Source organism: Acinonyx jubatus, chromosome C1 (genome assembly GCF_027475565.1).
Source record: "Acinonyx jubatus isolate Ajub_Pintada_27869175 chromosome C1, VMU_Ajub_asm_v1.0, whole genome shotgun sequence".
Classification (NCBI taxonomy): domain Eukaryota; kingdom Metazoa; phylum Chordata; class Mammalia; order Carnivora; family Felidae; genus Acinonyx; species Acinonyx jubatus.
In genome coordinates, this window is record NC_069381.1 from 163,145,541 (window position 1) to 163,172,813 (window position 27,273).

A 27,273-nucleotide genomic window follows, 5' to 3' on the forward strand; every position below is an offset into this window, starting at 1 on the left:
CTGTACATTATATCCCCAATGACTTATTTATCTTATAACTGGAAGTTTGTGCTTCTTAATCCCCCTCACCTATTTCATCTCCACTCCACCCACACCTCCCCCTCTGCTGACTAACAGTTTGTTTCTTATATCTATGAATCTGCTTCTGTTTTGTTTTATTTGTTCTTTTTTTGTTTTTAGATTCCATTTATGAGTGAAATCATACAGTATTTGTCTTCCTCTGCCTGGCTTATCCCATTTAGCATAATACCTTCTAGGTCCACCCATGTTGTTGCAAATGGCAAGAATTCATTCTTCTTTTTAATGGCTGAGTAATATTCCATTATATATATATATATATATATATATATATATATATATGTATGTGCATACATATATATATATTTATCACATCTTCTTTATCCACTCATCTACTGATGGACACTTAGGTTGCTTTCATATCTTGGCTATTTTAAATAATGCTGCATAGAGGTGCCTGGCTGGATCAGTTGGTTAAGTTTAACTCTTGATTTCAGCTCAGGTCATGATCCCACGGTTCACAGAATTAAGCCTTGCGGTGGGTGCTGCACTAACAGCTTGGCGCCTGCTTGGAATTCTCTCTCTCCGCTCGCTCTGTCCCTGCCCAGCTTATGGGCTTTCTCCCTCTCCCTCTAAATAAATAAATAAATAAATAAATAAATAAATAATGCTGCAATAAACATATGGGTGCACATATCTCTTTGAATTAGCATTTTCATTTTCTTCAGATAAATACACAGAGGTGGAATTACTGGATAACATAGTAGTTTTATTTTTAATTTCTTGAGGAACTTCCATACTGTTTTCTGTAGTAGCTGTACCAATCAATGTACATTCCCACCAAAGCATACGAGGGTTCCCTTTTCTCCACATCCCCCCAACACTTGTTACTTTTTGTTTTTGTTTTTGTTTTTGTTTTTGTTTTGATAATAGGCAATCTGACTGGTGTGAGGTGGTATCTCATTGTGGTCTTCATTTGCATTTCCCTGATGATGAGTAATGTCAAACATCTTTTCATGTGTCTATTGGTCATCTGTAGGTCTTCTTTAGAAAAATTTCCATTCAAGTCCTCTGGTTGGTTGTTCTTTTGATATTAAATGGTATAAGTTCTTTATATATTTTGGATATTAACCCCTTATCAGATGTATGATTTGCAAATATCTTCTTCCATTCAGTAGGTGGCCTTTTTATTTTGTCTATGGTTTCCTTTGTTGTGCAGAAGCTTTTTAGCTTGATGTAGTCCTATTTGTTTATTTTAGCTTTTGTTGCCCTTGCCTGAGGAGACTCTTCCAAAAAGAAATATCGCTAAGACTGATGTCAAAGAGCTTCCTGCCTCTGTTTTCTTCTAGGAGTTTTATGGCTTCAGGTCTTACATTAAAATCTTTAATCCCATTTGAACTTATTTTTGCATATGGTGTAAGACAGTACTCCAATTTCACTCTTTTGCGTGTAGCTGTCCAGTTTTCCCAACATCATTTATTGAAGAGACTGTGTTTTCAATGGTGGATTTTAATGGACACGAAATTTCCCATAACTGTGACACAGACTGTTATCCATGCAATTGCAGTGGAATCTATTATAATGCTAAATGGAGCTGCAGTCCACATGAAAGGCTAAGTATTTTATACCAGGATGTTTTTATAGTTATTTCATCAAAGGGACATGATGTGGCTGGCTCAAGATCACAGCTCCCAAAGGACATGAATATTTGTCCTGTGAAATGCTCTGGAACATAAATAAATAAAAAGGCCGTGGGTGGTGTAGGTCTCTGTGTGTGTTTGTGTGAACTGTGGCAGACACTGTATATTGCTGACTCAACTTTCATTTCTGGTCTATTCTCACTTGCCTGCTTTTATTATGTAGGAAAGATTGTGCTGATATGCCCAACCATCTGCAATGTCTTTTGTAAGAGGATTATATTTCCCTGCCTTACTGACAGCCTTAGTATATGACTGGCATTAGACAATGCAGTGCGGGGCGGGAGGGGGAGCAACAGATACCATCCTGAAGCACTCTTCAAGAGCCTTATATGGTTCTGCCATCTCCTGTTTCCTTCCACCATGGGAAGTGTGTAGCCCAAGAAGGGCTGCTCTCTCAGCCTGGACCCCAAAATGAAACAGGTACATTAGGCACAGCCACCCCACAGCTGTTGGTGTGTCCTGTGAGCATGAAATCAAGCTTTGTGGTTTATCACTGCATTGCAACTTACTGAATCAGAGGCTTAAAAGTCAAAAGTCCAATTCACAGGCTCCCTGTATCTGGGAGAAGTCCTGTGGAGTGGATGTGTGATGCTCCTCTGGTCAGTGAAATGTAAGTGGGAGTGCTGGGGCTGCCTCTTGACCTTTTCTTTGGCCTCAGAAACAGCTATAAGGCTTGGATAGTCTGTGCAGCAGATATATGCAGCAAAATCTGTGCAGCAAAGTCTGGTGTCTATGAGGTGAAAACTCTGAATGACTGCTTGTTACGGCTGGTAGAGCAGAATGGGAAGGAGAAATGAATCTGGCCCTGGACTGCTCTGCCTCAGACTTTTTGTTTCACAAGACAAATAAACACACATTTGCTTAAGTCAGTATTGGAATGTTACAAGGTGTATCTATATATGTCTCTCTAGATCTACACACACACACACACACACACACAACTTGCAAGTTACATATTTTATACTACCAATCCCATGCTTAATCTATACAAACTTCAAACAAATAAATCTAGGAAATGCTAAATCATTTCAACTACCAATCTTAGAGGACTTCATTATACATTTGGTTCTGAAAAGTAAAGTAACACATTTTCTTTTGTTAAATGCAGCATTTCCCAAATCTAATTAGCCACAGAACTGCCTTTTAGATGATACTGTATATTAATCTAGTAACATTCCAACCTAATAGCCTATTCGCCAAAAACTCTGAGAAATGTTGATGAGAAATATACACCATCTGTAGCAGGGCCACAATGGAGACAGTGTCACAGGGGGCAGATCACAGCCTCTGGAGCCAGCTTCCCAGGTATGGGAGTTTGGGCAAGTGTCTTAGTCTTCTCTACACCATTTTATAAAATGGTATAATACTAACACTAAATAGGTATCTCCTGCTTAACATCAGTAAGCTATTGTTGAAAATCAGGTTCCACCTGAAAATGCCAACAGGGAGCCTGTTTTCCATTATTTTTAATTGAAAAAAATTATAATGCATTATAAAACATGCAACGACATCCTGCAACTTAATGAAAACACAGTAAAATTAATATGTATGTATGCAACAAGAAAATGTGAGGTTACAAATGGCTTCAAGTGTTTATTTTCTGATAATAACCAAAACAGTCTTAACAAAAAGTTGCTTTATATTCAGTGGTGTCTTCTCTCCCATCATAAACACCTTGATCTGTTAAGTTTCTCAGGATCCACATAAGAGTGAAACCATATGGTATCTGTCTTTCTCTGTATGGCTTATTTCACTTAGCACCATACTCTCCAGTTCCATCCATGTTGCTACAAAGGGCCATATTTCATTCTTTCTCATTGCCATGTAGTACTCCATTATGTATATAAACCACAATTTCCCATGGGGGAGGGGAAGGAAAAAAAAAAAGAGGTTAGAGTGGGAGAGAGCCAAAGCATAAGAGACTCTTAAAAACTGAGAACAAACTGAGGGTTGATGGGGGGTGGGAGGGAGGGGAGGTGGGTGATGAGTATTGAGGAGGGCACCTTTTGGGATGAGCACTGGGTGTTGTATGGAAACCAATTTGACAATAAACTTCATATATTGAAAAAAAAATAAACACCTTGATCACTCACTCCTTTTCCCATAGTTTTCTCAATGTCTTTTCATCTTTGGGAGGGACTCTTTGTCAAACACTACTAAGCAAAAGCCAGAGCTAAATGTTAGAGGCTTGGTGGTGACGCATCGGGAGAAATTGCATCTCAGTAGCAGCAACAACCAAGATGCACAGCCTCATTGTTAAATTCTGCGTGGTTCTCATCGTGTCTACAAATGATTTGGACATTCTTTAGACCAATTCTATCTAGAGTATAAATCAAAATTTTTCCCACACCTCATTTTGTTTTTTAAAAAGTTATACAGAGTTTTGTGGACAAAAGTATATTTTCCCCCCAGTATAAACAAAGGCACAAAAATGCTGTACTGAGAAAGAAATATGTTCTATGAGGTTTGGTCATAAAAAACCAAGAGATTTTCTACTGGGGAGATTCTGTGGTGTGGGCCTGTACTTCACACAGTTCTTGGGAAGGTTAATGGGATAAAACATGTCAAAGACTTGGCACTCAAGTCATCAATTTATAGGTCTTACATTAATTGGCAGACTATTGTGTCATCATATATTATCATCATTGGCTCATAATTATTTATAGGTATTTTCAATGCCTATAGTATTGGTTTAAGGAGTAGAACCCAGTGACTCATTACTTACATATAACACCCAGTGCTCATCCAAACAAGTGCCCTCCTTAATGCCCATCACCCATTTAGCCTATCTCCCCACCCACCTCCCCTCCAGCAACCCTCAGTTTGCTCTTCGTATTTAAGAGTCTCTTATGGCTTGCCTTCCTCTCTATTTTTATCTTATTTTGCCTTCCTTTCTCCTATGTTCATCGGTTAGGTTTCTTAAATTCCACATGAGTGAAATCATATGGTATTTGTCTTTCTGACTGACTTATTTCGCTTAGCATAATACATTTTAGTTCCATCCACAATGTGGCAAATGACAAAATTTCATTCTTTTTGATTGCAAAGTAATATTCCATTGTATATGTATACCACATCTTTATCCATTCACCAGTTGATAAACATTTGGATTTTTTCCATAATTTGGCTATTGTTGATAGTGCTGCTATAAACATTGGAGTGCATGCGACCCTTCGAATCAGCATTTTTATATCGTTTGGATAAATACCTAGTAGTGCAATTGCTGAGTCGTAGGGTAGTTCTATGTTTAATTTTTTGAGAAACATCCATACTGTTTTCCAGAGTGGCTGCACCAGTTTGCATTCCCACCAACAGTGCAAAAGTGTTCTCCTTTCTCCGCATCCTTGCCAACATCTGCTGTATCCTGAGTTGTTCATTTTAGCCAATCTGACAGGTGTGAGGTGGCACCTCTTTGTTGTTTTGATTTGTATTTCTTTGACAATGAGTGATGTTGAGCATCTTTTCATGTGCCTGTTAGCTATCTGGATGTCTTGTTTGGAAAAGTGTCTATTCATGTCTTCTGCCCATTTCTTGACTGGATTATTTGTTTTTTGGGGAGTTGAGTTTGATAAGTTCTTTATAGATTTTGGATACTAACCCTTTACCCAATATGTCATTTGCAAATATCTTATCCCATTCCATTAGTTGCCTTTTAGTTTTTTTGATTATTTCCTTCGTTGTGCAGAAGGCTTTTAACTTGATGAAGTCCCAATAGTTCATTTTGCTTTTGTTTCCCTTGCCTCCAGAGACATGTCTAGTAAGAAGTCACTGTGGCAGAGGTCAAAGAGGTTGCTGCCTGTTTTCTTCTGTAGGATTGTAATGGTTTCCTGTCACATTTAGGTCTTTCATCCATTCTGAATTCATTTTTGTGTATAATGTAAGAAAGCAGCCCAGTTTCATTCTTCTGCATGTCACTGCCCAGTTTTCCCAGCATCATTTGCTGAAGAGACTGTCTTTCTTCTATTTGATATTCTTTCCTGCTTTGTCAAATATTAGCTGGCCATACATTTGTGGGTCGATGAGGTGAGGACTTCTGAGTTTTCTATTCTGTTCCATTGATCTATATGTCTGTTTTTGTGCCAGTACCACACTTTCTTGATGATTTCAGCTTTGTAATGTAGCTTGAAGTCCAGAATTGTGATGCTTCCAGGTTTGCTTTTCTTTTTCAACATTACTTAGGCTATTCAATCTTTTCTGGTTCCATACAAATTTTAGAATTATTTGTTCTAGCTCTGTGAAAAATACTGATGTTATTTTGATAGGGATTGCATTGAATGTGTAAATTGCTTTGGGTAGTGTCAACATTTTAACAATATTTGTTCTCCCAATCCATGAGCATGGAACATTTCTCCATTTCTTTGTGTCTTCTTCAATTTCTTTCATAATCTTTCTATAGTTTTCAGCATACAGATCTTTTACTTTTTGGTTAGCTTTATTCCTAGGTATCTTATGGCTTTTGGTGTAATTGTAAATGGGATCAATTCCTTGATTTCTCTTTCTGCTGCTTCGTTATTGGTGTATATAAATGCAACTGATTCCTATACATTGGTTTTATATCCTGTGACTTTGCTGAAGTCTTGTATCTATTCTAGCAGTTTTTTGGTGGAGTCTTTTGCGTTTTCTATGTTGAGTGCCATGTCGTCTGCAAAGAGTGAGCATTTGATTTCTTCCTTGCCCATTTGGATGCCTTTTATTTCTTTTTGTTGTTGGATTGCTGAGGCTAGGACTTCCAGTATTATGTTGAACAACAGTGGTAAGAGTGGACATCCCTGTCATGTTCCTGACCTTAGGGGGAAAACTCTCAGTTTTTCCCCATTGAGGATGATATTAGCTGTGGGTCTTTCACATATGGCCTTAATGATGTTGAGGTATGTCCCTTCTACCCCTACTTTCTTGATTAAGTTTGTTTTTTGAGAGAGAATGGGAGAGAGAGACAGAGAGGACAGGGGAGGGGCAGAGACAGAGGGAGAGACAGAATATGAAGCAGGCTCTGTGCTGTCATCAGAGCCGGACGTGGGGCTCCATCTCATGACCCTGAGATCATGACCTGAGCTGAAATCAAGAGTCAGACGCTTAACTGATTGAGCCACCCAGGCGTCGCCCCCCCACCGCTAAAATTTATCTTTACTTAAAAAATAAAATAAAATCCCACAAAAATTCAAGCTGAAATTCAAAAGCTCTGCCACTAGGTTGTGCTTAGCCAGGCTTTTACTATTTCAGGCATACTACCCACTCGACTTGTTATAATCAAATTTTCCCACATCCTTTACCATTTGTTGAAAAAAGGAGCTATTTAATTGCAACTATTTGAATCAGTGAAGCAGACAATTATTACAATTAGGACGTTTTGTCCACTTTACACCACTTACCACAGTTGGAGTAATTAGTTTGCATCACCTACCTTCCCCACTAGACTGTAAGCACTATGAAGATCAGATCTGGTTTTGGTCACCAATGTATATCCCATTCCTAGGAGTGTGCTTGATACTTAGTTCACACTCATTTGATGAATTAAGGAATAAAAAATAAAATGATCTTTAAAAAAAAAGACTCTCTCCATTTCCCATATGCTTCATTGCTTGTATTATTAGTGGCCTTAATTGGTATCTTTTCCTCAGAGAAATCATAATATGTCTTAGAGCATAAACTGAACAATGTAGTAGGGTTGCCAGATTTAGCAAATAAAAATATAGGCTACCCGGTTAAATATGAATTTCAGGTCAACAATCAATATTTGCAAAATTGGGAACATACTTATTCTAAAAATATTATTTGTTGTTGATACGAAATTCAAATTTAACTGGGTATCTTGTGTTTTTACCTAGAAACCTTACTTCTACTCTCTCTAAATTAAAAAGTCTAGAAACAAATATGGAAAACTCTAGGCCACATCTCAAAATATTCATGTTCCTTCCCTACCTTCATCCTACAACATCTCCCAGTGATCTTTTCCTAACAATATTTTATCTGCAAACCTACCAAATGCCTTGAGTCTGGAATCTTTCAGCAATGCTAAATAACCTCATTAATTTATGATCTGTGACAAATCTATGGATGGATGCCACTGAAAGAAATAAAACAAAAGTAATTCCTGATTACTTTTAGCAAAGCAAGTATTAAAGAGAGAATCATTATAGTTATATATATATTATATATATGTTTTATATATATTATATATATAATATATATATGTTTTATATATATTATATATATATATATATATATATCCTCTTAAAAAAAGGAAAAACCTCTAGGTCATGCCATATATAACATATATATATTATATATATAATATATATAACATAATATATATATATTATATAATATATATAACATAATATATATATAACATATATATGTTATATATAATATATATAACATATATATGTTATATATAATATATATAACATATATAACATATATATATTATATACATAATATATATAACATATATATGTTATATATGGCATGACCTACAGGTTTTTTCCTTTTTTTAAAAAAAAATTTACTATTGAAGTATAATGACATACAATGTTATATTAGTTTCAGGTGTCCAACGTATTGATTCAACAATTCTACACATTACTCAGTGCTCACCATGGTAGGTATAGTCACCATACAATCCTATTACAATTTTATTGACTATACTCCTTATATTGTATTTTCCATCTCTGTGACTTACTTTTTTTATAACTTGAAGTTTCTACCTCTTAATCCCTTTCACCTATTTTGCCCATCCCCCCCACTCCTTCCACTCTGACAACCACCAGTTTGTTCTCAACATTTAAGAGTGTGGGGTTTTTTTTGTTCATTTCTTTTGTTTATATTCCATATGTAAGTGAAATCATATGGTATTTGTCTCTATGTGACTTCTTTCACTTAGCATAATGCCCTCAAGGCCCATCCATGTTGTTGCAAATACAGAATTATATTTTCTTTAACTACTATTGTGAGACCCTCTTGGATAAGTGAACACTTCCTCCATGATTCCAGACTATGTTAATTTTATAAGAATTCCATAAACTGTACATTTCATACCAAGAATTTAGGTATCCATTTTTGAGTAATAATACCTTTGAGTAAACATGCTTTAATTCAATGCACTGTAATAGTTTCAAGAAAGAAGCATTTGCAAATGTTAATTATATAAACGTCTTCCCTATGAGGAATATTGTTAGGTTATGAGTTTAGCCATAATAAACACACTCATCAATTTTTTTTGACAGCTAAATAAAATTTGCATGAAGCTTACATACAAAAGTAAACAACTGATCCACAGAACACTTAACAAATATTAAACTTTCACAAGAAAATTTTTATCTCTGATGGCTTTATCTTCTGTGTCTATTAAGTTAGAAAATAGTTAAAAGTAAAAACTAGTGACTCAGTTTTGTTGGTGAACTCTAACTTGAGAAATCTTAATAGTTTCAAAAATAAATTACTATTTGCAAAACCCTATGAACTTCAATTAACTTTTGGATTGAACTTTCTCCTAGCAAAACAAAAAAGAGCAAGAAAAGCAAGATAAAGCAATTATCAGACCCATGAACAACACAGTAAAGAGCTCCTGTTTTTGTGTTGAGTTTCTACAGTAGGAAAAAAAAAACAACTGCATTTCAAAGGAAAAACAATGAGCAGAGCTATGAAACAGGACAGCCCAGCAAGCTTTGCTCTCTGCCACATGCGGTTCAAGACCAGAGCCAAATGCTTGCTTTCAGTTCCCAGGAACTGCCCCTCACTAGTTTACTGTAAATCTCTCATATCAATAGTTTTCAATATTAATTTATTGTAGATCTGGGTAGCCATTTGCTCCTGAAATGAGAAATGGGCCATTACAGATACCGGCTGAGAAGAGCATGCATGTAAAGAACTACTTAACAGGGAAGAGGAACACAGACTTCACGGAAGCCGCAGACTGGTTGTCTTGGGCAGGAAACGACTGCATAAATATTTACTGATATGTTTATGGCTCTGGCGGCAAAGTCGCACTTCGTGGCACTTGGAATCTAAACTGATATCAAAGTTAAGTTAAGCTGATGCAAAGTAAAATCCCAAATAAATTATGGGCATTTCACTTGACCATTAACCTCCTAAATTTCAGCCTCTCTTCATTTTACTGGCTACTCTCCAATGTATCCTTCCTGTTTACCTTTTCTCCCTTCTCCCTCCATTTCAAATGTTAATTAAGAAAATTCTCTCCCTTTCTCACACAGAATAGTTTTTCACACCCTCTGGTTGCTGGTGGCAGTCAAAATCTATTCCCTCATGTCTTTACTACCCCTAAGGGGGCTTATCAAGGGTTTTCCCATGAAATGCTGGCACCTATAGTTAGATAATACTTCATCCATGTTGTTAGACATCATGGATCCTCATACACATCCTATGTCATGCATTAGCTCAGTGGTTCTCAAACTCTTGCATGCATCAGAGCACAGATGGCTGTGCCCTGCTTCCAGAGTTCCTGGGGCAGCAGGTCTGGGGTGGGGCCAGAGTATTTGTATTTCTAACAAGTTCCCAGGTGATAGAGACCCCAGAATTGGACCCACAAATGTATGGCCAACTAATCTCTGACAAATTAGGAAAGAGTATCCAATGGAAAGAAGGCAGCTCTTTAACAAATGGTGCTGGGAGAACTGGACAGCAACATGCAGAAGAATGGAACTAGACTTCTTACACCATTCACAAAAATAAACTTAAAATGGATGAAGGACCTGAATGTGAGACAGGAAACCATTAAAACACTAGAGGAGAAAGCAGGAAAAAACCTCTTTGACCTCAGCCACAGCAATTTCTTACTCCAAAGGCAAGGGAATTAAAAGCAAAAGTGAACTATCAGTACCTCATCAAGATAAAAAGCTTCTGCACTGCAAAGGAAACAATCAACAAAACTAAAAGGCAACCGAAGGAATGGGAAAAGATATTTGCAAATGACATATCAGACAAAGGGCTAGTATCCAAAATCTATAAAGAACTCACCAAACTCCACACCCCAAAAAACAAATAATCCCGTGAAGAAATGGGCAGAAGACATGAATAGACACTTTTCTAAAGAAGACATCCAGATGGCCAACAGGCACATGAAAAGATGCTCAACATCACTCCTCATCAGGGAAATACAAATGAAAACCACACTGAGATACCACCTCCTGCAGGTCAGAGTGGCTAAAATGAACAAATCAGGAGACTATAGATGCTGGAGAGGCTGTGGAGAAACGGGAACCCTCTTGCATTGTTGGTGAGAATGCAAACTGGTGCAGCTGCTCTGGAAGACAGTGGGAGGTTCCTCAAAACATTAAAAATAGGTCTACCCTATGATGGGCACAGCAATATCACTGCTAGGAATTTACCCAAGGGATTCAGGAGTGCTGATGCCTAGGGGCATTTGTACCCCAATGTTTATAGCAGCACTTTCAACAATAGCCAAATTATTGCCCATCAACTGACGAATGGATAAAGAAGGTGTGGTTTACATATACAATGGAATACTACTTGGCAATGAGGAAGAATGATATCTGGCCATTTGCAGCAACATGGATGGAACTGGAAGGTATTAGGCTAAGTGAAATAAGTCAGGCAGAAAAAGACAGATACCATATGTTTTCACTCATATATGGATCCTAAGAAACTTAACAGAAGACCATGGGGGAAGGGAAGGGGAAAAAAAAGTTACAGAGAGGGAGGGAGGCAAACCATAAGAGACTCTTAAATACTGAGAACAAACTGAGGGTTGATGGGGGGTGGGGGAGAGGGGAAAGTGGGTGATGGGCATTGAGGGGCGCACCCGTGGGATGAGCACTGGGTGATGTATAGAAACAATTTGACAATAAATTATATTTAATATTAAAAACAAAACAAAATAAAATGCAAAAAAAAAAAAGAATTGTGTTTCAAATTGGAGATGAGTCCGATGTATGAATTCTAGTATATGAATTTTATGGTGTCTATTCAACTTTTGCTTATTTCCTGATTCTCTTCTGTGTTTCAAAGAGCTGTGTTTGGTAGGCAGGATCTTCAAATAATGGCATTACAGTATATGCTAATTAAATATTCTTTATATTTAACATATATAGTACATGTAGTATATGCTCATTAAATATTTTTGATTTGACTAAACATATTCTGATACCTATAGAAGAAAATTATTTATAAGGGAATGATTATGACTGGCATTTTTTGGTTGTTATATAGCTTTAAGGAATTGCTTAGTTACTAATTTCAATCATTTCAACGACCTTAGTGTGAAATGATATAGGAACACCCTAGGTCTTTTGAAAAGTTATATGTGGTAATAATTATTCCAAGTTTTAAAATTTTTTTAGTAGTCTCTCATTAAAGATCTCAGTCATTAATACTTAAATTAAAAAGATTTCTTTTGGACTAATTCTTAGTGTGATTAAATATGATTCGATATATACACATAAAGGACTATAATTTATAACTGCTTCAAAATAAGTGTTCCTTTCCCACAATCACATTTCTCCCCACATTATGTTTTGACGTGAGGCTGCTTTTCTTAATCACATAGGTTATTATATGTATTAATGTTTCACAAATCCTTTTCTAATGAACTCCTTCTTACTTGTTTTTCTTTTGTTAATTCGAACAGAGGAGAACATAACATTTTTCTAGACTAACTGAGCAATTTGGGTTGGTTATTATTGTGTCTGAAACAACTATAGTATGTGCCAGTGGTTTTTCAAATCTATAATTTACATGTCTGGAACTATTAGTAGTCTGATTTCACTTACTGGAATATTTTTAAGTAGCCCTTTATTGGGGCTACTTTATTGGGTATTTATTGGGTAGCCCTTTATTGGGTATTTATATATATTCATTTTCTATCTCCCTCACTTCATGGCTTTTGCATAATCAAAAAGACCACTGTGGTTAGTGATTTGAGAGAAATATATGTTGCTTATTTTTGGTGGTTATGCAAGAGCCATGGAGACTTTATATTTGATGCAGCATGGTTTTGCTAGGAGCTCCCTCTGGAGTAAAAGGAGTAAAGCACAGTTCGAGACACTGTTAACCTGATTGGGGTCACAGGGATAACTGGCTGCCATGGAGGAAAGAGAAGTCCAAAAGTAAGACTAAAAAGGACGGTTTTTAATCTGTCTCAGATAAGGTTGGTGGTGGCCATTGAGATCAGATTAGATTTTCAGGAGTAAGTCAGAGAACAGCATTAATGTAGTTGGGATGTCTAAATCATTAGTCATTCATTCAACCAAGAAATATCTATTGAGGATGTAATTTGTGCCAAGCTCTGTGCACATGGTCCCTGTCTTAATGCAACTTCTGTTTCAGCAGTAAGGAGTTACTAAATAGGCAAATATATTCATTGAAATAATTGTTACAAAGTCAATTGGCAAGATGCTGAAAGACAGTGAGGGTGGGTCAGGTATGGGAGGTGACAGGAAAATTGGTTAGAGACAGCCTTGCTGAGATGATATTTAAGGTGAGACCTAAAAAACAAAAAGGAGCTAGCAAAGCCAAGGGGTGGAGGGAAGATGTTTTGGGCAGAAGGTGAAGGTGCTTCTCAGGCTAATGTGAGTAAGGCAGGGATGGCCTGAGATGAGGTGGAAGTGCTGGGCAGAGGCCAGGCCATCCAGGGCCTTGTAGGCCAATAAAGGATTTTATTATAATCAATGGGAAGACACTGAGGGGTTTTAGGCAAGAGACTGACATAATCTGGTTAGCTTTTACATCACTGTGATTTTGGAAGCCCTTTGTGTACTTCTCAATTATGCCCCTTTCTAGAAGTGACCACCACTCTGACTTCTGAAGCATTCATCCTCTTGGTATATTATGTAGCTTTGCCTGTTCTTGAACTTACAAAAAGGGATCCTCATCACATGTAGAACATGATCCTTGTCGCTGCATAGAGGATGGACTGGAGGTGAGCAAGAGTGGATATGGAAGAGAGAACAGTGGCTGGCCTAAGACAGTGGAATTGGAGACCGAGATCTGTGAAGACAATGCACAGGGATCTGGAAAGAAGAGCCCTGCCCAGGGAGAAAAGGACCAGAACCACTAAATTCTCAGCATTTGTCTGTATTGCTTGAGACCCTGGCAACCCAAGTCCCCAGCCTGGGCCCCACACCTTGAAGGGCTCCACTTTGGCCCTTTTGAGGGATTCAATAGTATGTAAGTAGTCAGTGAGGGAGGCTCAAGGCCAATCACAAAACCTTGCCAGTTGGTAAACACTGAAGTCCAAGGGAAAGGGGACATCCTGAGAACTCAGAGAGAATATACCTCGGGTAGCATTTCATGCAAGGGCCATTACCTATCAGAAATCTTATGCTTTGTGTCTTCAATAAAATATAAGAAGAAAGAGCCTCACTGAAACTAGACCAGAAAACCAAATAGATAAGATAGGCCCGGATGAAATATTAAAAACAAACAAGCAAAGAAACAAAGAATGAGATAACAAAGATCAACTGTCACTTTCTTAAGGTGGGGCTCTCCCCCAATTGTGGGGCATCTGCAATAGTCCCAATTTCTGGTCACTCTTCATTACAGCATCTTCCTTTGTTTTCTTTATGATACATCATCATGAATTTATCTTGCTAATTTATTTGTTTATTTGTCTATGGCTTGTCTTTTCCCAGTAGAATATAAGGTCCATGAGAATATGATTATTTCTTCTTTGCTCACCCCTGAATCCTCGGCACCTAGAATAGTGTCCACCACAAAGTAGCTCAATGAATACTTGTTCAGTGACTGAATACAATGCCAACAACATGCAAACGGGATTGGCTAACATGGGAAAATTTCAAGGGAATCCAAATTATAATAGCAGAATTGAAATGCTTATTTGAGTTAATAAATACGTATTTTTTTAATACAAGAGTTCAGGATTGACAAATCACTGGAAAAGAATAGACAGGCCATAAGTGGACCAACACTTACACAGTTATTTGTTTTTCAACAAAGGTGCCAAAGTGATCCAAGGAGAAAAAAGAACTTTTTAATAGATGGGACGATGATAAAATGAACTTCAACTGCTACCACATACGAAAATCATTGAGCTAGATCACAGAGCCAAATGTAAACACTAAAACGCTACAGCTTTTAGATGAAAACATAGGGGGATATATTCCTGATTTGTGGGTAGGCAGAGGTTTCTTATATCACAGAAAGAAGTAACCTTAAAACTAAAAGAAATGACAAATAAGACTTCATCAAAACTAAAAACAACTGCTCATCAAAAGACATCATAAAGAAAATGAGTAAGCAAGGTACAGATTTGGAGAAAACATTTACAATACATATATCTTACCAGGATCAGTATCCAGGCTATGTGAAGAGAACTCCTACCACTCAATAATAAAAAGGCAAGCAATCCAATTAAAAGAGGGCAGAAATTTGGACAGCTCACAAAAGATATACAAATAGTAAATAAACACATGCAAAAATATACATTATTAGTCATCAAGGAAATTCAAATTAAAACCACAACGTAATATTTACCAAAATGGCTAATGTTGAAAACAGTGATGGCATCAAGTATCGATGAGACTGTGAAACAACTATAACTTTCATAATTACTTGGTAGGAGAGTACAATGGGACACCACATTGGAAGGAAAACATATTTGGCAATTTCTTATAAAACTAAATACACACTGACCTTTTAAAAAATGATTATTTATTTATTTTGAGAGAGAGAGAATGTGTGAGCATATGCACGCTTGCAACACGTGCATGAACAGAAAATGGGCAGACAGACAGGAAGAGACAGAGAATCTCAGGCAGGCTCTGCATTGATGTAGGGTTCGGTCCCACCAACTGTGAGATCATGACCTGAGCCAATATCAAGAGCCGAACGCTTAAGTGACTAGCCACCCAGGCACCCCTGCACACTGACCTTTTGATTTAGTAATTCTAATACTAGGTACTAACCCCAGAGAAATAAAAGCATACGTTTATAAAAATACTTGTACAAAAATGTTCATAGCAGCCTTATTCATATAGCCCCAAACCGGAAATAGCCTACATATTGATCAATGGGAGGATAGGTAAACAAACACATTGTGGTATAATCCCACAATGAAACACTAATCATCAATTAAAAGGAACAAACTTATATACCCAATACGGGTAACCGTCAAATGGATCGTGTGGGTTGAAAGAAGACTTAAACAAAAGAGTTCATACTGTGTAATTTAATTTATATGAAATTCTAGAATGGGTAAAACTAATCTATGGTGGAAAAGTCAGACCAATGGTTATCTCTAAGGGTGGTGGTGGGTGACTCTGGGAAGAGGCAAGCGGGAATACTTCCTGCAGTGTCAAGGTGTATTAGTGAAAAATAACAAAATTGTTGTTTTAAAACTATTAAGTTTTGGGGCGCCTGGGTGGCGCAGTCGGTTAAGCGTCCGACTTCAGCCAGGTCACGATCTCGCGGTCCATGAGTTCCAGCCCCGCGTCAGGCTCTGGGCTGATGGCTCGGAGCCTGGAGCCTGTTTCCGATTCTGTGTCTCCCTCTCTCTCTGCCCCTCCCCCGTTCATGCTCTGTCTCTCTTTGTCCCAAAAATAAATAAAAACGTTGAAAAAAAAATTTAAAACTATTAAGTTTTGAGGTGGTTTGATGGACATGATTAGGGTACCAAAACAAAAACTATGTCTAAATAAGTATTAAAAATACAGTTATATTAGTACTGAAAAATATGAGTAGTACTTTTAAAATAATAACTGCACTGTATAAATTTAACAGTTTGCTCATGATAATGTAATTAAAATCTTATAATGCATAAACAAAACCAGGCAACTGAAGGTTAAGTGCACACAATTCATTTTCCTGCATAGTAAGGAGTTAAAAGATACTGGCTCATTTTTGTTTTTAATAATTATAGAAATCTTGACTAAAAAATGCTTTTGTGAAAGAAGCATAATAAATAACTTCCACTTTGTTGGAGTCCAAAATCAAGCAAAATAGAATCCACATAGTAAAACTCAGAAAAAAGCAAAACATAAAAAAGTATAAACTCAGGACGAATAAAGTAACATATGTAAAATCAAATCCTTCATCAAAAACAAAGATTCTCATACTGAATTTAAACATTAAATTCAGATGTATGTAGTTTACAAGAAATATATCGAAAACAAAATAACCCAGAAGTAATAAGAAGCTGTTAAGAGCAGTGAGAAATAGAGACATGTTACATTTAAGGGAACAACAAGAACGATGGCAGGTTTTTCATTAGTAATAGTGAAAGCCAGAAGACAGTGATCTCTTAAAAGTGTTGACAGAAAAATGAAAATTGTCAACCCAAATGATAAGGTGGTTAGTTCTAAGCACTGGTTACCACTGATTTTTCAATTTCTTCTCATAAAAACATTCTGCATCTTCCATAAAAATAATACTTTGATTTAATAACATTAGATAACATCTTTTTAAAAAACATTTAAAAAAGAACAAGTAAAAAAATATTATCTTATATGGGTCATACTTAGTATAGAAAAATCATAAGAAAACTATTGGACTAATCTTTATCTTCATATAAGCTACCTACATTATCAGTACCATGTTTTTACTAGTCTTTGTAAAATATTTATACTTGAAGATCAACTAACACAACAGCGATTTTATGCAAAATAACCTTTTATAGAGATTAAAAGGAAGGAACCATCACATCTGTTGGGGGCAGATAAGGAAACATATATGGAAAAGATGAAATTTGATGTTTGTTAGAAGGTACTTTAAGCAAATGGAGAAAATACCCAGAGTGGGAGTCTTGGGATATTTTTGAGAAACACAAAATAACAGACTTTTTTCTAGAAGATGGAAGTGAGAGCTGAAGCAAAAAGATTGCTGTCAATAGTGGAAAATTTTGAAAGCTCTAATTTGCAGGCAGTAGGGAGCCACTGATGGTTTCAGAGCACAGATATGATCAGTATTGCATTTTAGGAAAATAAATCTGTATGTTGAGTGTACCATGGGTCAGGAAAGAAGAAACCCGAGCCAGGATCCTCAGCTTGGGTGTGCAGAATTAAACCAGGGAAGAGGAAATAAAGACCTGAACCATGAGCACAGAGGCACAGCAAGAACAAAACTGACTGGGACTGGTAAGTGTCTGGATGTGAAAAGCCATGGAGAGAAGTTAAAGATAAACCACGATATATGAAAACATCATATCAGTATTCTGTTAATAACATATATTTGTTTTTTAATGGAGATTGTAATTGCTAGATATGTTAAGTCTAAACTTTTGTAGGTACACAGAAGAACCAAGAATTAGCTGGAATAAAAGTCTGCTACCAAAAGTAGCCAGTGGAAAAGTGGAAGCACACACTATCCACTTAACTGGTCTTTACTGTGCTACACATCCAAAGAAGAAGTTCAAGAAAGTTGGCATGATTGTTCTCTTAAGCCCCTTTTGACAGCCACAATTATTTGATCGTAATTTATAAACTAGCTCAGTAGGAGCCCAGAATTCTCACAGAGAACAGCTTCCAAAGTGTTGTTTGTTTTTAAAGTTACTTAAAATGTAGTAGTGGCTACAATGGGGAACTAATAACCACATAACCATTTGAGGGAAGTAGTTCATTTGGGTTTCCTCTTTCTCCTTTCTTCAAAAGAAGTGTTTACATAATGCAACGTATTTTCAGTAAAGAAGAATTTACATATGGGAACAATTCCACTTCTGCTGATGTTTTGAATTTGGTCTTGTAATTGATAACCTATATCCGTTGAACCTGCAAATAAACAAGGATTTTCCAAGGGTAGACATTTATCATTTGGACAATCACTGGATCACGTTCTGACAGTAACTTGGTCTGGAAAGCCATTTTGGTATATAACAGCATGTTTACTTTTTAATTATTTGTTTAAAAAATGTTTATTTATTCATTTGAGAGGGAGAGCACAAGTCGGGGAGGGGCAGAGAGAGAGAATCCCATGGGACTTGATCTCACGAACCATGAGATCATGACCTGAGCTGAAATCGAGAGTCAGATGCTTAACTGATTGAGCCACCTAGGTGCCCCGATAACAGCATGTTTAAATGGGACTCTTTCTGTCTGACTTTATAGTTGAGAACAACAGATACTGCATTCTAAAAGGAGGGGCTAGACCATCTAGGCTACCAATACAGGACTTGGAAAGAAGATGTCCCAAGCTAGTTCTGCTACCTTCAAGCTAAGGTGCTTTGTTGCCCATCTCTGCATTGTGTGAGACAAGGGAGATAATTCAGGAGAGAACACAATATTAAAAATTAGAGTTTTTTGAGGGTTCTTTCCAGAAAACCACTTATAGAACTTAATATGTATTTCCCCAGAGTGTGGTGTGGGACCAGTTACTGATTCATGCCTAAAAATTCTAAAGGTTAGTGGGCAGGAAGAGAGGGCTGCTTCGTGCAACCTAATGGTCCAACACATGTGGCTGTCCATGGGCCAAATGGATCTGTGAAAGATGCACAGGCTTAAAAAGACTCAGATCAGGAAGCAATGAGTGGATGAACAAAATATGGTATATTCTTACAGTGGAATATTATTCAGTCCTAAAAAAAAAAAAAGGGAAATTCTGACACAAACTACAACATGAATGACACTTGAAGACATTATGGTAAGTGAAATAAGTCAGTCACAAAAGGACAAATACTGTCCTTACATGATACTGATTCCACTTACATGAGGTATGTAGAGGAGTCAAGTTCATAGACATAAAGTGGCTGCCAGGGCTAGAGAGGGGAATGAGGAGTTAGTGTCTCATGGGCACAGAGTTTTAGTTTGGGAAAATGAAATCGTTCCAGAGATGGGTGGTAGTGATGATTGTTCAACATTGTGAATGTTATTTAGTGCCACTGAACTGTACACTTAAAAATGGTAAATTTTATGTTGCGTTTATTTGACCACAATAAATAAAAGAGAAAAACGTGGGCCACCAGAAGCCAGGGCCCGAGAGACAATTATAACCTGTCAGCCAGGAGAGGTAAACCCACATCAGGGACTGACAACGGGAGATTTCTAGGCTCCAGAATTCTCTGAAGAATTTATGAAAGCAACTCACAATTTAAAAAAATGTTGGTGCTTGACACAGAGGGCCTTGAAACCAGGTTAAAGTATGAGTTTGCTCTTTATCCTACTTCCATCTTGCTCTCTACGCCTGTCTTGGGGAGGAGGTAAAGTGAAGAAGAATAAGGAAGCCCACTATGACCTTTTCCAGATCATAGCTTCTAATCTCAGGGAAGGAGAGGAGCTCGGAGACTATTTAACACCTGAGTGTGTCACAAGAGCCATGTAACGTACCAGAGAGTTCATCCAAGAGTAGGGAAGTTTGATTCTAGAGAGTAGGTCTAAAGGAAGAGGGATGAAAAATAATGGAGTGACATTCTGTTGGCATCCTGAGTCTAGCTGTGTCAATCACCCAGTTAGAGAAAATTTTCCCCTTGGAGCTTAGGAAATTACACACGGTAGAATCATGTCTTTCACTTCTCTCTTTTTTCCTTATCTTCAGGAAGCCAGGTTGGCTCCTTAATCATCATCGAAAGGAATACCTGAGGGGAGATGATACCTTGGAAGAGATCCCCCCTAAAATAAGTAAACAGAAAAGATTGGTCCTTATGACCTATAAAGGAGAAAGGGAATACAGAGGTGTGCTATGCAAGTCTGTGGTCAGCAAGACTGCCAATAAGGTGACTGCCACCTTTTCCATCACAGCCTAAGCTTTTCCCTTTTGGAAAGCTGATACGGCAGCCCAGAAACATTATTTGTGGCTGTAAGCATTCACTTATTCAATATACTTTTGGTTTTATAGGTAAACCACCGAAAGGAATAAAGAACAGATAGCAGAAATAGATAGCATGTTTTAGCAGAGGAAAACATACAAAGTCACAATTAACGATAACATAGGATGAAGTCAGGAGCAAGTAAGCATGGGATTAGAAGATTTATAGAAAAGATTACATTTAAGTTGAGCTTTGAATGACAGAACAACTTTGAGGGGAGGCAGCATAATTGGAACAGAGAATAACTGAAGCAGGTAAGGTGTTAGAGATCAGATGGCAGAGAAGCAGGTGGCTGATCTGTAGACTACGATGTAGGTGAGTTTGTAAGTAGCACAGAATGCTCTGAAAAGAGAAATGAGAGCCGGGGGCAGGAAGACAGTTTGATATGAAATTTCAAAGGGCCCCGAGGGCCAGGAAGTTGGTACTCTGATAGATAATGGGGGAATAATTTAGGATCCATGAGTGGGTGAGTGATGCAATGTGAAATACGCTTTAGGAAGAACAGACAGGTGGGTATTACGATTGTTCCGTCAAGAGGTAAGGAGGCCCTTAAGTAGGATGGCTGCTATGGCCATTGGAAAGGAGGAAATGGATGGGAGAGGCTTTGGGGAGGTAGAATAAATGGGGCTTGACTTCTGACTACATATGCCCTTTCTACACCCTCTGTTTGACCCTTGTCCCTTTCCTCATCTGGTCATAGAGGGGTATTAGGTGTCCCTTAATACACTGACTTATATTTTCCAGAAAATTTCTCATCAGCATCCAGCAAGGCGTCATTTGCAATATCTATAAAAGACACCCCAAAGGACAATTCTTGGTGTGCAAAATGAAGAAGTAATATTCTGATTTCCATTCATGTTGTATTTGCTCTGTATTCTGGAATTTCAGGTGAAGTTTCCCTCTTTTATCATGGGATTCTTACACTCAGAAAATGTGAACATACATTAGTACACTTCCCGTGAAGCTCTTGGCACTCAGACAGAATGGAAATCAGGATACAACAATTAAAGTTATGAAAAATGATAGTAAATTCTCCTCTTTGTTCCATTATTCAGCTTTAAGAGCATCTCAGCTCTCTAAGAGTCTTAGAGTATTAGTTTTATATATTTAGGAAACAGACTTTTAAATAGAATTACGTAACTAAATTATAAGAACTTAAGAAAAGCAATAATCAAAATAATAGTGCTTTATAATTCAATTGTTAAACAAAATCCAGACAATGTATTAGTCACTTCATTTTTTAAAGGCCAAAAAAGTAGAAAGCATATTATATGTTTATATTTTTATTTTTCACCATTTGTGGATTAGGTTAAAATGAGCTGAAGTTGCCAGTATGTGGCAACGGGTAAGAGACCCCATAGCATGGGAGGTCTTCTGGGGAGGCTTTGCCCTTGGGGAGGTACAGCTTTTGAAGACCTGCATAGCTATTTTTAACATGGGAAATTCTGTATTTACAGTGCCTGGTCTTTTCTGTAGAAACATATAGGGCAGTGGGAAGCAGAGGCAAGCAGTAGGGGCAAGGAGTAGGGGGCAATGGCGAGCAGTGGCTCACTGCAGCCCAGCAGCTATAGCTCCAATGCTGCTGGGATGCTCAGTGGTGGAACACAGGATGTGCCCAGGATCTGGGAAATTGGGGATCTGTCTTCAGCTCAAACTTTAAGCAGGAAACGATCTTCCTCATAAAAGGGGCAAAAATTACACCTCCTCCCCAGCCCCTCAATCAGAGCAGTTTTATAAGCAATTCTTGGGCAGAGCATTCAGAACTCAGTGCAGATTAAGGGCAGCAAGCGCTCTGGTTAATAGAACAGCCAGCTTTTATTAAGTGCTAACTGTAACTAAACACTCTCTAAATACTTTTCCTGCAACTGTTTTATCACCCTGTTAAAACACCTTTCTTACCAAACCCATCTAACACGTGCAACAACTGAGATTGTGAAGTTAAGTAGCTTCCCTAAGATCCACAGCTACTGAACACAGATTCAGTCCTAACTAGACTGATCAGACTAATGTAAAAGACAAGGCTCTAAATCTTTTCCTCGCATTGCCTCTCGCTCAGATAAAGCCAGCAGCTTCCTACAGGGGATACTGATACACAGCAAGATGTGCCTTAGAAGTGCACTTCCTGTGAACCCTGGACACTTCGGCAAGTATCCGTAAGACGTAAACTTCCCAGAGAACAGGGGAAATACTTCCAGAGAATGCACCAAGGTAGTATTTTTATTAAAAATGCCTGAGAGAAAGGATTCTTAAAAGACAAGAGAATGCTGTGCTATCTCTCAAGAGTCTCCTGAACACACAGGAAAAAAATGTACTCACATTACCTCTCCAGGCCATGAAATATGTGTGCTCGCTTTCTGGGGAGGGAAAGCCTTCTGGGGTGGTTATTGTCACTGGGGGCTGTGGGATGGATTACTTCCCCTCACTCTTGTTGCCAGCTGAAAAAAACACACTGCAAAAAGATTACGGGGATGGTAAAGCTACACTTAGACAAAGATCTTATGCAAGATCAAGCAGAAAACAACCTGAAGAGAGTAAGTAAAAATAAGACAACACGAGTGGAAGAGGAGCCTGCCCAGATCCAAGTGAGGAATCTTCCCTTAGCCACAATGGAAAAAAAGGGGAAGGTCACCCTACGTTCTTGGGGAGAAGGAGGAGATGATACAAGGATAGCACTGTGTGTGGTTCTGTCCCCTCTGGTTAGTGTGTTCTCTCTCTCTCTCTCTCTCTCTCTCTCTCTCTCTCTCTCTCTCTCTTCCCTCTGTTATTGTTGCTGTTGTTATTATTATCATCATCATCATTACTTTACCTTAAAACATTTGTTGGATCATTTACATTCCTATCAAGTAGCTTAAATCCTTTATTGCAATAGGCTGGTTATAAATACATACTTTTAATAGAAATATGCACCTTAAATTATATTATTCACATGCATCTATAATATTTATAAATACATAAATTTTAAAAATATATAATCATTCAGAAGCTAATGTATACTATAGTATAAGAAGATGTTACTCCTGAGTTTGGGTTTAGTAGTTCTCAACAAATCATTTTTTGTCTTTGTAAAGCCCTGAGATAAGAAATCCTTCCAGATATTCTTGCATATGCATTCCTGGATGAGGGAGTGGGGTGGATGCCACCCGATCATTAGAGATGGGAATGTGGTATCTGGTGGGGTAGGGGTTGAGTGGAGCAGGGAGGGAGGAAACCAAGATGGCAACACCAGAATTCTGATCGGGAAAGCACACAGAACATGTAAGTCCACACATACAAGCAACTTCTGAAAGGGTGAGACTACCACAATACTTGGGCTGGAAATTTGGGAGTGTCAGTAATAATTTTTGTATGTCAGGGCAGAAGGTGTCAGAATGGTCTATGAACCCAAATGAGCAGTTCATGGGTGAGGACACTGTGGCTGTATTAGAACTTTCTAGGTCGAGGACTAGCGGTGGTGCCAGTCAGAGAGTGGCCTCTCCTTGGTGAATGGCAATTCCTGCTTCAACCCACTGATTCCACCCCCTTCCCAACAGGATGGAGACCCACCAGGAGGTGGGCGAGGAGTGCGTATGTGGGTATATATGAGATGCTCTGTATGTGTGAAGTCCAACACGACAACATGAAGTAGAGTTTGTGTGGGACTAGTGTATAGTGTGTCCTTTTTTACAGATGCAGAAACTAAAGTTTTTAAAGAAACAAAAGCTGAGTGAGGCAACCCTGTGGAGGTCAAAATTAGAAGATGGTGGAGTCATGACAACATTTGCTGTTCCAAATCCCTGTCCTTTGTTCTTTCTCACAGTCTATGGTGATTTCTCACTAATAAACACATTACTGCAAGTAATAATATAGCAATTATTGTCATTACTGTAATTTTGTTGATGGAGTATTAAAATCTTCTCTTATCTCATTTAATTCTCACACTTGAGGTAGGTGACGGAGTCAGGATGTGAAAATACTTCTGCACATAGACCTAATGGTCTATTAGTGATTCTTATTCGTTGCATATCCACAGTTCATTTACTTATTAATTCATCCTGGATGTATTATTTTTATTCCTTGTTGTAAAGATATTACATATAAACAAAGCAGGACTCCGAGGGAGAGCCAAAAAAAAAAATCCTTTTTGTTGGGCAGGGGAATCTCTTTCTTCCATCCTTTCCTTCCTCTTTCTGTCTCTTCCTCCCTTCCTCCATCGATCCCCAAACCATTAAATAAAAGCATTCTCTGTGCTAAGTGCCCTGCTAGGCACTAGGGAATAAGATTATAAAAAAGATAAAATCCCTGTGCTTCCACGGTTCATGGCCTAATTAAGGGTAGAAAAGTATATCGGTAAATAACTAATTTTAGGTCTTTTAAATCTTAAATCAGAGTACTTCAGGTACCACTGTGTTGCTTACTTATCCTCTCCCTCGGTTTTATCTTTCTACCAATATCTCACTTGTTACACAGAATACTTTGAAGACTGTACATGTATTATATTATCATGTTCTAGATAATGTCACATATCATTGATATTTTATCTGCCCTAGTTAAGAAGTATTTCACAGATAGAAAAAAAAAATCTTTGATAATGGCTATAGACTAGAAGTTGGGACAATAGGTCTTGGGTCAAAACAAGGAGATTCAGGGGAGAGCACTATAGTCTTAGAACCTAGTCTGAGAGGAGATGCAGGTCAGGCCTGGGAAACAGGTCGGAGCTCTCGGTGGGATGTATACATGTGTAGTGGGGGAGCTAGATAATGCCCGGAACAGCCTGTCCCCACCTGGGTCACATGTCTTTCTAGTGAAGTTTTCTTCTGTGGTATGAGAAGTTGTGCATTTCCAGACTATCTATACATATTCAAAATAAGTTCATAATGCATTTAACATCCTGACAATTTATTTTTTGGATCATCCCTTTTAATAAACCTAACACATAAAATCTGTATCTAACTGTACAACGTATATGGATGGCCTTCAAGGAATCTGTGCACTCCCTAAAATTGCATGCAAAATTGTGAGCATATGAGCATTGTTAAGAGTGGGTTTGGCTTTCATCAGAGCCAAACCCATGACTCTAGAATAATTAAAGCCCAATGAATATGTAATTAAAAATTGAGAAATTAAGGCCCATAATAAGGGCTTTTTTTCTCTCATAAAATTAGGGCTTTTTAGCATGTGATTCGGACATAAATACTGACTTACATCAAGAGCCACAGACTGTTTGGCCCAGGACTTCTTCACTTGATCGTACATAATTGTGTTGTTGATGCCAAGGCCACAGAAGATGACAAAAGCCTAGGAAAGAGAAAGCCCACTAATTAAAAACTGCAATAACTCACTGGCATAATCTAATATGAAAGCAGGCACTCATCAGAAATGGGTCTGAAAATATAATTTTATTGTACACAGAGGTAGGCCTTGGGGAAATATGCACATTAAAATTCTTAATTACTATTGTCATGTAACAGCTTATAGCTCACATTGCACATGAGAAAAAATTGTTAATTTCATGTCATTGTGGAAAAAATGACTTTGTAAATTTAAAAACATACTTACAGTCTTACCAAATGTGTTCTTAATTCATTTAGATCATGGACTGATTTTAGTAATTCCATTCCATTTAACTAAAGCAACCTCTTTTTAGTGGCTAGGGTATAAAATATTTTCATGAGGAAACCAAGTGACAATACCCATGAGGTAAACGTGAAAAGGAAGGAAGGTAGATTTAGAACCAGTTAGTAAAGAAGCTGTGAGATGTTCTTGGCTAGAGAAAAATAATCGTGGGAGTTTCATGTTGGTTATTTGTTAGTACAAAGTTTATAGGGAAGCCTGTTCCAGGCCAACCTTTCCAGGTAGAGGGCAGATGGGAATATATGGAAGCTTGAAAACCCAAGGAAGGTGATGGCCATACAGCCGGCAGAGCTGGCTCAAGGTCTCACGACTATATATAAACGCTTGACAAATTTTGGCAAACTGCTACCAGGAGACTATAGATGACTCAGCTATAACCTTTGGTTCACAAATTTATTTTCTTACCTCAAAAAGTCGTTGATCTGCGTCATCAAAAGCTTTCCCATCAAGTCTATTTAACACCTGAGCCACTCCTGTGGGAAGAGTTTGGTTTATGTGGTCAGTTTCAGCACTGCTCACTGTGTTACCACAATATAATAAGCCCCGGCTGACTCCATACCTCCCCTAGGTAACTTCAGACACTCAGTTTAATCTCTGGTCTCCCTAGTGCCTGCTGTCTTTAGGAGAGGGGATCTGAGGTATACAGCAATGCAGTCGATCTTCAAGGTTGTGATATCCAAACTGGCTCACAGTGAAGCCTAAAGCTCTACCAGGCATCAGTCTGAATCCTTGAAAATGTTTTTCAAGATAACTGTGCACAATCACTCTGATCTATCGGACACATATATACACATGGACATACACATACATGCAATTAGATACATAATTGAGCTTAACTGTGTAAATACACGTGTGTGCATGTATATATATATAATTTTTTTTATTTTTTCAATCCCCTGGAACACAGTGCTTGAGTGAGGCAGGGTGGCATAGTGATTAAGAACATGGGCTCTGGTGTCACACTGTCTCAGCTCACATTTCAACTCCACCACAGCTGTTACCTTAAACAAGTTACCTAACTTTTTTAGCACTAAAATTCCTCATCTGTAAAGTGGGAATTAAAACGTTAACTATCTCAGAGGGTTAGGAAGATTAAATGAGATAATGTTTGGGGGCGCCTGGGTGGGCTCAGTCAATGAAGCATCTGACTTCAGCTCAGGTCATGATCTCACAGTTCGTGGGTTCAGGCCCCGCATCAGGTTCCCTGCTGACAGCGTG

General features: G+C 37.9%; 1 protein-coding gene across 5 annotated transcripts in view; it reads right to left on the reverse strand.

Moving 5' to 3' along the window:
- The window catches only part of PDE11A (phosphodiesterase 11A), a 406,615-nt gene that overhangs the window by 135,411 nt on the left and 243,931 nt on the right, over positions 1-27,273 (reverse strand). For all 5 annotated transcript variants that reach the window (XR_003418780.2, XM_053215318.1, XM_053215319.1 and 2 more), the window contains exons 8-9: positions 26,461-26,528; positions 25,627-25,719 (exon numbers count right to left, since the gene is read on the reverse strand). Coding sequence is in view for 4 of the 5 variants with exons in the window: in XM_053215318.1 (XP_053071293.1) it covers positions 25,627-25,719; positions 26,461-26,528 (161 nt within the window). In the remaining variant the exon portion in view is untranslated. The remainder of the gene's footprint in view (positions 1-25,626; positions 25,720-26,460; positions 26,529-27,273) is intronic.